This window comes from Trachypithecus francoisi, unplaced genomic scaffold (genome assembly GCF_009764315.1).
Source record: "Trachypithecus francoisi isolate TF-2019V2 unplaced genomic scaffold, Tfra_2.0 Lachesis_group20, whole genome shotgun sequence".
Classification (NCBI taxonomy): domain Eukaryota; kingdom Metazoa; phylum Chordata; class Mammalia; order Primates; family Cercopithecidae; genus Trachypithecus; species Trachypithecus francoisi.
This window is the reverse complement of record NW_022681466.1, coordinates 33,178,201-33,192,026: the sequence shown is the minus strand read 5'-3', so window position 1 is coordinate 33,192,026 and position 13,826 is coordinate 33,178,201. Positions and strand designations below refer to the sequence as shown.

General features: G+C 58.4%; 1 protein-coding gene across 16 annotated transcripts in view; it reads left to right on the top strand.

Moving 5' to 3' along the window:
* Positions 1–13,826, top strand: part of TSPOAP1 (TSPO associated protein 1) — a 30,625-nt gene continuing 16,799 nt past the window's right edge. For 11 of the 16 annotated variants that reach the window (XM_033183646.1, XM_033183642.1, XM_033183645.1 and 8 more), the window contains exons 1-14: positions 1–4,209; positions 5,010–5,117; positions 5,379–5,507; positions 6,066–6,245; positions 6,772–6,963; positions 8,222–8,299; positions 8,386–8,469; positions 8,735–8,824; positions 9,017–9,139; positions 9,395–9,499; positions 11,396–11,446; positions 11,845–11,865; positions 12,680–12,884; positions 13,521–13,693. In XM_033183646.1, the coding sequence (XP_033039537.1) occupies positions 3,877–4,209; positions 5,010–5,117; positions 5,379–5,507; positions 6,066–6,245; positions 6,772–6,963; positions 8,222–8,299; positions 8,386–8,469; positions 8,735–8,824; positions 9,017–9,139; positions 9,395–9,499; positions 11,396–11,446; positions 11,845–11,865; positions 12,680–12,884; positions 13,521–13,693 (1,872 nt within the window). In that variant the 5' untranslated portion in view covers positions 1–3,876. Of the gene's footprint in view, positions 4,210–5,009; positions 5,118–5,378; positions 5,508–6,065; positions 6,246–6,771; positions 6,986–7,264; positions 7,414–8,221; positions 8,300–8,385; positions 8,470–8,734; positions 8,825–9,016; positions 9,140–9,394; positions 9,500–11,395; positions 11,447–11,844; positions 11,866–12,679; positions 12,885–13,520; positions 13,694–13,826 lie in introns of those variants that run through there. The other 5 variants (XM_033183647.1, XM_033183644.1, XM_033183636.1 and 2 more) reach the window with 4 other exon arrangements.

The window sequence follows — 13,826 nt, the reverse complement described above, 5'->3', positions numbered from 1 at the left end:
GCCCTGGGGGGTCAGGACCTTGGGCTGGTGGGGAGGGCGGAGGGTGGGGACTGAGGCTCTGGGCAGTCAGGACCTCAGGATTGGGGTAGGCTGGAGGCCAAGACCTTGGCGGGGGGAGCTGTGTTTGCCACGTTTGGACGCTGGAGGGTGGGTGGCATGGCTGGGAGCAGCCAGCCAAGGGGTCACAGAACTGAAGGTGAGTCCTCCAGAGGCCCTGGTCTCTACCTGAGTGTCCCTAAAACTGGGGGGATGGGGTGGAGCCTTTAGGGGGAAGGGAAGAGGGAACCGAAGAGGAAGTGGGGGAGGGAGGTAGAGGAGGCAAGTCTGGCGCCATGCTGAGTCACCACCCACAAGGCCCAGTAGGGGCCCTGGCAGGGTTGGGGTGATCTTAGGAAGCCACGAGGAGGGCTGGGGGGCTCTTGGAGCAGCGAGGCCCGGGCGGCCTGAAGAGTACACGCCGACGGACAGACAGACAGTGCAGTCACCCATAAAGTAGAAAGCACTACTAACAGCACTGGAGGGTGTAGTGTTTCCTACTTTATGGATGAGTGTACTGTGGGCTTCGGAGATCACGCCACCGCCGCCGCCCGCCGCCCGCCACCATCTTCCTCGGCGCTTGGGGACCTCTTGTGACAGGTGAGCACCTCACAGCCCCTCCCTACTCTGCCCAGATGCCTGAAATACCTCCATGGCTCTCCCGCCCTTCCTGGTTCCGGACAGCTGGGGAAAGGCCACAGTCACTCCTCTGCTGCCCTGCAGTCTTTGGGGGCGGGGAGGGCTGGACGTATGGAACCCTGATGCAGCCGCAGCCGCAAGGACGAGGAAGGGGTGGGAAGGGAGGGTACATGGAGGGGAATGGGTGGTGGTGCCAGGGACCCAATGCTAATAAAGACTGGACTGTGCTTCTCTTTTGTCTGAGACTCTGTTGCTGGGGTGGGGAGCTGAATGCGGGCGGCAGGCACACAGACAGTATGGGCACACGGAAGGGCTGAGAGGGAGAACCTCTGTCACTCCTCTGAGAGATATGGGTTTGGCCCTGCCTATGAGCTTAGAAGAGGGCTCTGGGCCTGGCCAGGCCACAGCTGGAGGAGAGAAGGGCCTGGGCCGTCTGCAGAAAGGGGCAGGGATGTAAGGTATCCTCTCACCTTCTACCCTAGCTCTGGCCCTATCCTGCCCCCCACTCACTCGCTACACGCCCAAACTGAAAGCTGCCTACATCCAGTTGTAATCTAAGAAAGTTTAGGGGGTCTTAGGTCCTATAAAAATTGGGCAAAATCCACTGTGGCACATACACAACATCTTAGACAAGGGCTCAGACACTCATATACAAAGCACGCACTGAGATGCAAATGCATTTACACATAGAGGCCCCATGCAGTCTGCCACTAACACACACACACACATGTGACGTGGCTGGTATGACACACAGGGATTACACACACCCAGGGCACATACATATTCAGTAGTACACACATGCGATAATAGAAACATAGGACGTGTCTTACACATAGAAGAGCACACACATACAGTGACATTCGCATAATAAACACAGTGGCTCCATACACACACCTAGAGACACATTCATAGACCATGATAAATACAGAATACATAAATAGATACGTGGTGATATACATATATATAAATCAAACCAAGTCATTATGCATATTTACATGACTATATGAGCACATCATATATTGTGTAATCAATTACTATATTGTGCCATATAGTAGCATCCATATCTATATATATCATGATGTGTTGCAATTTATAAACTCATGCAATGATAGCCTCCCATGCACATAACATAGACACAGTGGCAAACAGACATAGATGCAGTGACACAGAAACATACATACAAATACACCCAATGTGTTTTTCTTGTTTTATTATGTGACCCATAGACACATAATAGCACACGCATATATACACACAATGGCCCCTTCACATATACAGAAACAGAGATATGTCTACTCTCTATATGCATACTATACACACGCAAGCGCATAACGGCATGCATATATACTCTGACCTAAACATCAGCAACACATCATGCAGTGGCGTACGTGTTGACCTACACACTGCTTTAGGGAAGTGAATATGTCCACTCCTCCCCATGCACCCGCTACCTCCAGTTCCATTGGCTCTTGCCTGGGTGGAGCCCACAGTCAGTCAGGGGCTCTAGGGTTCAGTGTCACTGCTGCTATTCTGTGGGGGTGCCACACGAGGGCCCCCGACCTTGGCTGAAACTGGCTTGTCTAATGAGTCCCGGGTTCAGCGGGGAGAGGCGCTGCCTCTCGGGGCTTCTCCCAACACCCTTGTCTCTGGGGACTCTGTCTAGACTCCCCGCCCCTGTATATAGGCTGACGCCTGGCTGGGGGGATTCTCACGTCCTTGTCCCCCAAATTATTTTTTCATAGCAACAAGGTCTAAGGCTACACAGAAGGTGAACTTCCAGGCAATTCAGGGCGCAGCCAACCCAACAGGCTATGTGGGCTTCCCTGGTGGCCTGGGACAGTCAGGTTGCCCACCAAGTGCAATCTGCCAGGAGGAAGCGGAAGCAATTCTCTCCGTCTATTTCTACCTGTCTCATTGCTTGTCTTCCTGGTTTCTTTCTCTTGGTTTCTCTCTCTCTCTTTGTTTCATCTCAAGTCCCATCTTTTCTAGTTCTGCCCTTCTCTGTGGCTGGATCTCTATCATACCCTCCCCCGTTCCGTCTCTATCAGTCTCACCCGATGTGGGGAGGACCATCTGCACCCCGCTCGCCTCGGTACTCCGGAAGGTGTGAAAATGTGTGAAGATGAGGGTGGGAGGCCACATGTGGGAGCCCTGGGCTGACATCCCGTGAGAAACCTGCTCTTCCTTCTGTCCCCCGACCCTGTCAGCCGGTTCAGCCCACCAGTCCAGCGCCATCACCATGGAAACCAACAGCCGACTTCCTATTGGTGGGTGGGAGGGGAGGAGGAGGAGGAGGGGAAGGCTGGTTCTCCCCGGCTCGCTCCCCCCAATTCTGAGGCTCAGCCCTCCTCGGAGCCCACCATCTCGAGGCTCCCGGACTGTAAGGGACCCCTGCAGTCCCCAGAGCTGAGGCCAGCAGGGGCTGAGACTATGAGGCAAGCAGCCCATCGACCCAGACCTCCTTAGGACCAGCCCAGTCACCCAGCAAGCGAGAGAGCAGCAGCGGAGAACAGAGCCGGAGATAAAGGACCACAGCGGACCACTGGGGATCACCCCCAGCAGCTCCTGAAGCCCCTGGCTGGGCTGAGGGGTTGCGACGGATGGCCAGACCCACAGACACTGACAGACACACGACGACAACGATGCACACAGCTGCACGACACTGACACACTCAGATACAACCAGTGACAGCATCACATACTGCCACAGCCCTGCAATACAGACACCCACACACACAGAAACAACTGGCAACTCTGCAATGGGCAGACAGTGACACACAGCACCACCCCCCTCCACACACAGAAGTGGGGGCACCCATCTTCCCAACACACGAGACAGCATTGACCTGCACGGACAGACCTGGTGACATACACACGCACCCTCACCCAGGCGCAGCTGTCAGTGGCCTCTGCACATCCTCCCCACCCGCACGGGGACACCCTCGCTCCTCCACACACTCGCACACACACACAGAGCCACCAGCAAACATAGCTCACATACCCCTGGCTCCAGCTCCGGCAGCCCTGGCGCCTTCTGCAGCCTCCTTTGTAGGTGGAGAAGAGCTCAGCCCACCTTGGATGGAGTGTCGGTGAAGCAAGAGCTCAGAGGGGAGCAGGGCTGGCCTGGCATGACCCTCGCCAGTCCCCCCACCTGGCTGGGTGATGTCCCCCGGCCTGGGTTCTGGGGACCCTTGGCAGTACCATGGAGCAACTGACAACCCTCCCACGGCCTGGGGACCCTGGAGCCATGGAGCCATGGGCACTGCCCACCTGGCAGAGCTGGACTCCAGGTCGAGGGGGTGAACCTGGTGATGCAGCCCCAAGTGTCGCTGATACTCCTCCAGCAGCTCTGCAGCTTCGAGAACTGAGGGCTGAGGAGAGTTCCGAGCCCAAAGGAGCCGGGAGCTCCGGGCCCATCCGGGGCACTGACCCTGAAGAAGCAGAGGCTTGTCTGCCCAGCCTGGGCCAGCAAGCATCGAGCTCTGGACCCGCCTGCCAGAGGCCAGAGGATGAGGAAGTAGAGGCTTTCCCGAAGGTAAGGGATCTGTGGATGGCTGGGGTCCGCAAGGTGGGGTCTCTCACCGTGTCCTCCAGCCTGGCCAGGAGGTGAGGCGAGGTATGCATCCCTACTGCCCACCTCTCCTCTCTTGGCCTGTCTGTGGGACTGTCTCTGTGGCTATCTGTCCTCTCTTCATCAAGCAGGAATCTCAGGGGCTCCATTTCTTTCATCATTTGCCCGTCCTTCTGACCCTCTCTGCCTGTCTGTCTAGATCTGGCCCTGCTGCTGCCCCGTTCCTCTCTGTGCCTCCCTCTGACAGTGTGTCTGTCTGTCTGTGTCTCTTCCTCCATGAGTCTGTCTGTCCTTGGGGGCTGGGGGGTACAGGGTGAGTGTGGAGATGCACGGAGAGTCAGTGCAGAGGAAGTAGAATGAAGGGAGGGGGCTTGGTGCTGGGCTGAGCCAGGGTTGGGGTGGGTGTGAGCCGGCTCCTGTCGAAGAGGGAAGGAACAGGACTTTGGGGGAGGGCAGGGGAGTCTGGAGGGATGGGAGTGGGAGCTCTAGCTGGCATGTCCCTGGAGGAGAAGACGGGCAGGAGTGGGACGAAAAAGGGAGGAACAGGAGGGTGCCAGGGTTGGGGGTGCCTATGTGGACAGGAAGAACTGGACAGTTCCTTCTCCTAGGCCTCCTGTGCTCCTCTCTGAAGACCTGGGATGCGGGGAAAACCGTTTCATCTCCATGTCTCCTTGGACCATGGATGGGGGATGCTTCCACATGGAAGGTTCTGGCTGGGTGACGTGGGTTTCTGAGGTGCTGTCCTTGGTCCTTTCCCATGCCAGGCCAAGCTGAATATGGGCTTTGGGGACAGGCCCAATCTGGAGCTGCTGAGGGCCCTGGGGGAGCTGCGGCAGCGCTGTGCCATCCTTAAGGAGGAAAACCAGATGCTGGTGAGGCTTGGAGACTGGGGTCCTGCATTCTGGTTGGAGCCAGGCCCTCTGCCTCAGTGTCCTCCTCACCCCATGAACATCTCTCCAAGTGGGGGCTCCATGGAGGTGACAAAATGCTGAGACCTAGAGAGGGTGAACCCCTGCCTAAAGTTGCCAAGGACCCCACTGTGAGCCTAGGGCTCTAACCCAAGACCTGGGTCATTAGGACTGGGTCTGTGGGGTGCTCCCTACATGCCCCAATTCTGCCTGACCCCTTGTCAGAGGAAGAGCAGCTTCCCTGAGACGGAAGAGAAGGTGCGGAGGCTGAAGAGGAAGAACGCCGAGCTGGCGGTCATTGCCAAGCGCCTGGAGGAGAGGGCCCGAAAGCTGCAGGAAACGAACCTGAGGGTGGTGAGGACAGGAGGCTGCTGGGCGGAGGCTGGGCGACCAAGGAAGAGGGGAGCCAGGGCTGGGCCTGAGGGCTGTCTGAAGCTTGGGAGTCACAGACTCAGCACCCAGGAAAGCAAGAATCTAAGGGATAAGGTGCAGGAAGGGCAGAAGCTGGCCAGGCGAGGAGGCCAAAGGTTTCTGGAGCTGTAGTGGGGAGGTTCCTGAGCAGGCAGGGAGCAGGGTTCTGGATTACCATGTGCTGGTGCTGGCGGCAGCTCCTGCTGAGCTCATCTCAGGGTATAGAGCTGGAGTGGGGGCAGGGATGAGACCCGTCACAGTGGCAGCCCCAAATTAGCAGCATCCTTTAATCCTAAACTCTAGATGTAGAGTTAATCCTTTCTCACTGCCGGGATGGGGTAGAGCGAGGCTGCTGGCTTTCTGAGACCCCAGTCAAGGTGGAAGCAGGTGGCCACCTCCCAGGTTTTCATGCTAACTCCTCCTTTGGGAGGAAGGAGATGAAGAGTGGGAGAAGTGCCCCAGCCCTCAGGTGACCATTGGCCTTACCCCTCCTCTGGCTAGGTGAGTGCCCCCTTGCCCCGGCCGGGGGCCAGCTTGGAGTTGTGTCGGAAGGCCCTAGCCCGCCAGCGAGCCCGGGACCTCAGTGAGACAGCCAGTGCACTGCTGGCCAAGGACAAGCAGATTGCTGCCTTGCAGCGGGAGTGCAGGGAGCTGCAGGCCAGGCTTACCCTGGTGGGCAAGGTGCGAGGAGGCCCTGGTCACCTCTTCCAGCTCAGCCCTGCACAGGGCTATCTGCTTGTTGTGGGATGCGGACAAGATGTTAATGAGATGCAAATGAAACGGGACGGTGGAGGTTGCTGGGAGTAGGTTCCCCTGGCAACGGCCCAGGTGGGAGAGGGGAGAAGGGGGTGGAGCCATGACTCTCAGACCTGGGCATTTCTGTGCTCCAGGCTTGAGGCTGTGTGCCGGTGGGTCTGGCTGTATGCATCCACACATCCCCTGTAAATGTTCACAAGGCATTTAGCACAGTGCTGGGCACATTGAGAGCACCCAAGAAATAAGTTACTCAGAATGTCCGCACAGGGGCTCGCGGGAGCATGTGGCCACACACGCATGCACATGTAACCAGGCATGTACGCTTGTGAGGGTGTGCACACTCCCGCGCATTGGAGTCCCTCCAGCAAGGCGAAGGGCTCTCCAGGGGATGGCATGGGGCGGGCAAGGGTTAGGCCTGACTCCCCTCCCTGTCCCTGTCCCCCAACCTCAGGAAGGTCCCCAGTGGCTCCACGTGCGGGACTTCGATCGGTTGCTGCGCGAGTCCCAGCGGGAGGTGCTGCGGCTGCAGAGGCAGATCGCGCTGCGCAATCAGCGGGAGACGCCCCCGCGCCCGCCGTCCCGGCCCCCGGGCCCTGCTCTCCCGGCCAGAGCAGAGGCGCCGGCTCCCGGGGCCCCGGGAGAGGTGAGCGCCGGCGCAAGGGCAGGTGTGTGGGTACGTGCAGATGGCGGGGGGGAGCGACCACCGGGATCTCCCCTGCACCGTGCTCAGAACCCCAAGGACCCAGTGGTGGTGTGCGCACTCCCAGGGGCTGGGGAGCTTTCCCGTCCTGGTCAGGGTCCACCTCCAAGCCTCCCGCGCTCGTACCTGTGCCGTGCCCTCCCCTGGGGGCTCCAGGGTTCCGCCCTCCATGGGCCTGCGCCCAGCGGGGCCCGGCCGGCCGCCCCTGCCGCGCTGCCAGTGGTACGGCCCAGCCGCAAATCCCTGGTTGCCCTGGCAGCCGCCCGGGGCCCAGCCCGCGCCGCCTCCTCCCGCCGCCGCCGTAGAGCGGGGACGCCCCCATCAGCGTCCGCCTGGCTGGCCAGGCCTGGCCCCGGCTACCCGGGGGCGGCGGTGTGTCCGCCTCGGCTCCAGGTACAGGCAACCCTCACTGAGCGGGGGACTTAGGCAGTCCCTGATTCGAGGGCCAGGGACCTGCTCCGGACCCCCAGAACTTAGGGGGGTCTCTCCATCATCCTAGGTGGGCAGCAAATAGGTCCTCCTCCTTCTGGGAAGAGGGCTGGGAGAAGAGACCAGGTAGTGATCTGATAGTGACCAAGACCTCCGGGTGGGGGGAGGCTTCTTGCTCAGATTTTGTCTCTCTGGCTGGCCCTGGAAGGGAGATGCACCTCCCATTAAGACCTGTCCTCCCCGAAAGTTTGTATGGATAAACGGAAGGTGTGGTAGGGTGGCCTTGGGGGAAGCCAGGAGAAGGGTCTGGCCGGGCTCGCGCTGCTCTAGGCCAAGCCCAGATTTGGATGATACAGAACTCCTATCTTGGGGAACACCGCTTCCCCGGGGGCCCAAGCAGTCTCCTAATTCTCTGCCAGTCGCTGAAGGACACCCAGGACAGTTATTGAGTGCAGAGCAGGGCTGCTGCTGGAAGCTAAAAAGGGAAAGCTTTGGCCTGGATAAAGGACCCATCTCCCAGGGCACACGTGGGTCCCAGGATCTCAAAGCACTTAAGGCTCCAGGACACAGGGGTGCAGCCTTTGTACTTATACAGCAGCTGGAGACAATGGGAGGGGATGGGCAGGCAGTACCCCTCTGTGCTCTTCCTAGGCAGGGATCTCTTGCTGGCTGAATGATGGGGTGGGAACCCGCTCTGGGCAGGCTGGGCTGGGGCAGGCTACCCTGGGGCCCTCTTCTCAGGTGCCTGCCCCTTGCCCCTGGGCATTTCCAGGCCACACCCCAGGAAGATGCGGACAACCTGCCCGTGATTCTAGGGGAGCCAGAGAAAGAGCAGAGGGTGCAGCAGCTGGTAAGTCCTAGGTCAAGGGCTGGAGGCAGCCTGCTGTGGGCAGATGTACCTTCCCGCATGAGGAGCCCTTGGTTCTGACCCAACAGGAATCGGAGCTCAGCAAGAAGCGGAAGAAATGCGAGAGCCTGGAGCAGGAAGCCCGGAAAAAACAGAGGCGATGTGAGGAGCTGGTGAGCTCTTGAGGGCAACCCAGAGGCCAGCTCCTCCCTTTGCCCCGGCCAGCCAGGTGGTGGGCTCCCTCTCAGCTCTGCTCCCGCCCCTGCTGCCCTCAAGAACACATTTTCCCTCCTGCTCCTCGGTGCTTTCCTTTCCTGGCTGGTGCAGGTTCCAGCAGGGGAGGAAGGCCTTGCCTGGGAGGAGGGCAGGGTCTTCTGTTCGGGGAGAGGGGAAATGTGCGTGCTGGGCCCCCTCCTGAGAGCTCCTCTGCCCGCTCAGGAACTGCAGCTGAGAGAAGCGCAGAATGAGAATGCCCGCCTGGTGGAGGAGAACTCCCGGCTCAGTGGGAGAGTCACAGAGAAGGAGCAGGTACCATTTCCGCCCAAGTGCTGTGGAGACCTGTGCTCCCACCAGAGCCCCAGTCCCCAGCCAAGGGGCTTTCTCCTCCACCCCTGAGCAGGGGTAGGGGACTGTTCCTGCTGTGAGGGCTCTGTCACCCAAGGCTGTCAAGGCTCTATCAAGGCTCACCCACCCAACTCCCTGCCACTGCCCCCTCACTAGGTGGAGTGGGAGAATGCAGAGCTGAGGGGCCAGCTCCTGGGGGTGACACAGGAGAGGGACTCAGCCCTTCGCAAGAGCCAGGGCCTGCAAAGCAAGCTGGAGAGCCTGGAGCAAGTGCTGAAGGTGAGGGGATGGTGCAGGTTGGGTAAGGTGCTGGGCCCTGGCACAGGGAGCAAGTGGGACAGCAGAATATGCTTAGGGAGGGGCACTAGCTCTGAGGGCTGGGCCTGGGGCTGCAGCCCCTTGCCGTCTCCAGACTCAGTTTCCTTTGTAATAGAGGAATCTAGAGCAGACGGTGTTTGAGGCTTCCTCATCTTAGATCTTCTCTAGAAATGGCCAAGTGGGGGCTCTGGCCTTGACTCGGATCTTGTGTTTCAGCACATGCGGGAGGTGGCCCAGCGGCGACAGCAGCTGGAGGTGGAGCATGAACAGGCTCGGCTCAGCCTTCGGGAGAAGCAGGAGGAGGTCTGGAGGCTGCAGCAGGTGGGCCGGCAGTGAGGGAAGCTGGCAGGCTGCCAGACACCGGCTTTGCTACTCACTCATCCCACAAGCATTTACTGTGTGCCTGGCACTGACCTAGGCATCGGGGAGACTGTGGGGAACAAAGACCAGGTCCCTGAGCAGTGAGCAAATGAGCAGATCCATGAGTGAGCTGATTTCAGACACTGATGAGCACAGTGGTGGAGAAGAACAGGGTGATGTGACAGAATGACTGGGATGGGGTGAGGAGCCACTTCAGAGGTCATCAGGGAAGGCCTCCCTGAGGAGGTGACAATTGAGCTTGCCAGGCAGGAGGCGTAGATATGTACATGCTCTGTGGCAGGGAAGAGCTGGAGAAGCCTGAGACCAGTGTGGCTAGAATACAGCAAGGGATGGGCAGCATGGTGGGAGCAGGCAAGAACCGGATCCTGTTGGGCCTTAACGGCCATGGGAAGTTTGGGTATTTTGCTCTGTGAGTAGTTAGAAGCTCCTGAACAATCCTAAGTTGGGGAGTGACATGATCTGAGTCACAGGATCACGAAGACCAGGTCCCTGAGCAGTCAGCAAATTAGTAGATCCATGAGTGAGCTGATTTCAGACACTGATGAGCACAGTGGTGGAGAAGAACAGGGTGATGTGACAGAGTGACTGGGATGGGGTGAGGAGCCACTTTAGAGGTCATCAGGGAAGGCCTTCCTGAGGAGGTGACAATTGTGGCATTGTGGAGGGTGGACTATGGGAGTGGGCGTGGGGCAGGGCCTGGGCAGTGGCCTGGGAGGGAGACAGTGGCTGTCTGGACAGGGATGCATGCAGCGAAGGGGGAGACAAGTGCCCGGGTTTGTGTTATGTTTTAGAGATAGAACTGACAAGCTTCCAGCTGGGCATGGTGGCTCATGCCTGTTATCCCAGCACTTTGGGAGGCCAAGGCGGGTGGATTACTTGAGGTCAGGAGTTCGAGGCCAGCCTGGCCAATATGGTGAATCCCCGTCTCTACCAAAAATACAAAAATTAACCTTACATGGTGGCATGTGCCTGTAATCCCAGCTACTCAGGAGGCTGAGGCAGGAGAATCATTTGAACCCAGGAGGCAGAGTTTGCAGTGAGCTGAGATCGCGCCACTGCACTCCAGCCTGGGCGACAGAGCAAGACTCCATCTCAAAAAAAAAAAAAAAAAAAAAAGACTTGACAAGGATCCCCGTGGGACTCCAGTTGAATCCCTTCTTTGTCAGCCATTTGCTGTATAAACTCAGGTGGGGGGTGGGGCTCTTCACGCTCTGCGAGGTGAAGGATGAAGGGGCAGCGGATCAGAGAGGTAGGGCATCCCGAGTGCTAAGTTCCATTTGGGCCATGTCTGAGCTACGTGTTAAACATTCAAGGGGAGCTGTCCACAGGCATTTGGATACATGAGCCTGGGGTTATGGGTAAGTTGGTCTTGGACATATTTGGAGCCATCAGCGTGTTTAGTTGCATGAGTAAATGGGAGCCCTAGGGAGAAAGTAAACAATATAAACTGGGCCCAGCACTGGGTCCAGGGGAACCCTAACATTCAAAATGGAGGGCAGGAAGCAGGCAAAAGAGGCTGAGAAGGAGCATCCAGAAAGGTAGGAGGGAAACCGGGAGGATGGTTGCTCAGGAAAGAGGGGAGCAGACTCAGCCACACTCCTCCTGGACCCCTTTGCCTTCTGGTCTAAGGTATGGTTCAGGGTGGGTGTTCAGGAGGGAGAAACTCTTCAGCCTCCCCCTTCCCCTATCCCTCTTCCGTCTCTCCCTACCCTTTTCTTTCTACTGGCTTCTTCCTCCCCTGCCTCTGTCCTTTCTACCCTCCCTCTTTTGCATCCCTCTCTACTCCACCCCATTCCTTCTCCTTCCCTCCAGCATTTTGGTTCCTCCCACCTGTAGGCCCAGGCGGAAGCCAAGAAGGAACATGAAGGAGCTGTGCAGCTGCTGGAGGTAGGGTGCCTGGAAGTGGCCCCCAGTTCCACCATCTTGGGAGGAAGGCAGGGGAGCTCCAGATAGAGCTGGAATGGACTATGGTGGTGGGGAGAGGGGTTGCAGGAGGGGCCCTTAAATGCTCCAGGGCCTGGGGGAGTCCCCTCCACCACTGGCCTATTTCTCAGGATGGGCATGGCTGGGCAGGGGGCTCCTAAGTCTGGTGGCAGCAGTCTCCCATTGCTGCCACCCCCAGGTGCCTTTACCCTGAGCTATCCTTCTGTTTAGGAGCTGCTAGTCAGTTCAGGGAGCTGACTGGGTGATGTCCACTTAGGCCCTCTTCTCCCCCTCCCTCTCTGGGTTAGCAACCCACAGTGCTCAGGGTTCTAACCTGTTCTCTGCTTCCTTTCCTGCAACAGTCTACCTTGGATTCCATGCAGGTAGCGTCTCATTCTCTGCTTCCCCACACCTCTCTAGGCTGGCTGGGTTGCATCTCCTCCCTCAAGGCCCAGGCAGTCCCACTCTCTCATCCAGCAGAGGAAGTATCACTGGGAGCAGACCTGAGAATCCAGAGGGGATGGGGTTCCCATAGGACATGTGCAGCTGTCCCCTTGTCCCAGGCCTGCCGCCGTGTCTGTCAGACACTGGGCCTCCCCTCTCTAGACACCCTGATCATGAGGAAGTTCATCACCAGTCTAACTTAGGAGCCTCGCCATAGAGGCGGGAAAGAGCCCCTACTATTGGGACTCTCCTCAGACCTGAGAAAACTTCCCGGGCATTGGCCCATTTCCATGATGAAGACATCCCTGGCTCTCCTGTGGAACTTCCTGCCCACTTCTCTCAGGGAAGGGGTTTGGGTTGCTGACTATGGGAGGGTGATGAGCGGTGGAGCGGAGAAAACTCCTGTGGCGATGGTGGTGATGATGGGGTGGGAACGATCCCTGTTGGCCTAGAAAGCAGCCAGAGGCAGAAGTGCCATCGCCTGGGGCCTGAGGGTTGGTGAGTGTGTGGCAGGCCCCAGCCTTGGCTCTGGAGGGAGCTGGGGTGAAGATGTCCCAGGACACAGCCCAGGACTTCACCCTCAGCTCTGAGGCGTTAAGGGCCGTGGGGTGGCCAAAGCAAGGCTGGTGCCTAGGTCTGGGGCTGGGTGGATGGATGTGACCTGAAACCCAGTGTAGGGCTGTGTAGAGATGGCACAGGCTGGCACTGGGCAGCTTTGAGGGGCCTGGTGGCTCATGGTGGGTCTTGGCCCAGGCCCGGGTTCGAGAGCTCGAGGAACAGTGCCGCAGCCAAACCGAGCAGTTCAGCCTCCTGGCACAGGAACTCCAGGCCTTCCGCCTGCACCCGGGCCCCTTGGATCTGCTCACATCTGCCCTGGACTGCGGGACTCTTGGAGACCGCCCACCACCCCCCTGCTGCTGCTCCACTCCCCAGCCTTGCCGGGGGTCTGGCCCCAAAGGTAAGGTGAACCCCAGTGGCATTCGCCTGGAATCCCAAGGCCTGGGCTTTTGTATAGAGCAGAGAGTTTAGGATCAGAGAAGGCCGGCAACTCATCCAAAGTCCACAGCAGGTTGGAGCTGTGCCTGGCTAGAACCAGGTTCTGTTGGGGAAAAATAAAGCCTGGGGGAGTGACTGTCCCAGAGTCTGGCCCAGGCATCGTGGGCCGCTGCTCCTCTCCTTCCAAAAGGACCTGAATGATCAGGGCTGAGGGTTGTGCACTAGGAGTCAGTAGCAGGCAGTGTGGTCTTGTGAAGAGTAGGGGCTTGGGGGTCAGTCAGATCTGGTGGTCCCAGCTCCGCTTACTTGACAGTCACTGTGAATTGAGAATGCTGCTTAACCTCTCTGGGCCATAGTTTCGTAAGCTATAAGACAGGAATAATTAAATGCATCTTACCAAGCTGTTTTGACGATCATGTGAAATAGTATTTGTAAATCAGCTATACCTCTATTTAGTAAGTCTCTCTCTAAACATTTCCCTTTTGGTAAGGAAGCCCGGCTATGGAGGGCTTGGCCCCCATATCCAAGAAGCACCACCCTATCTCCTGGTCCCTCCTCAGGCCACAGACCCCAAGCCCACGTGCCATCTTCTCTTTAGACCTTGACCTCCCGCCGGGCTCCCCTGGGCGCTGCACCCCAAAGTCTTCCGAGCCTGCCCCTGCCACCCTCACTGGGGTCCCTCGAAGGACAGCCAAGAAGGCAGAGTCTCTCTCCAACTCCTCCCACTCCGAGTCCATCCACAACAGCCCCAAGTCATGTCCTACACCTGAGGTAAGTGCTAGGGTGGGGCCTGAAGTTCTGGCTTTGGCTTTGGGCAGGGTGTAGGACAGGTGGCCCTGACCTCTTCTGGAGTCCTCAGGAGTCGGGTGGCGATTTTTGGGGTCCCAAGTTGGGAGGTGGGAGG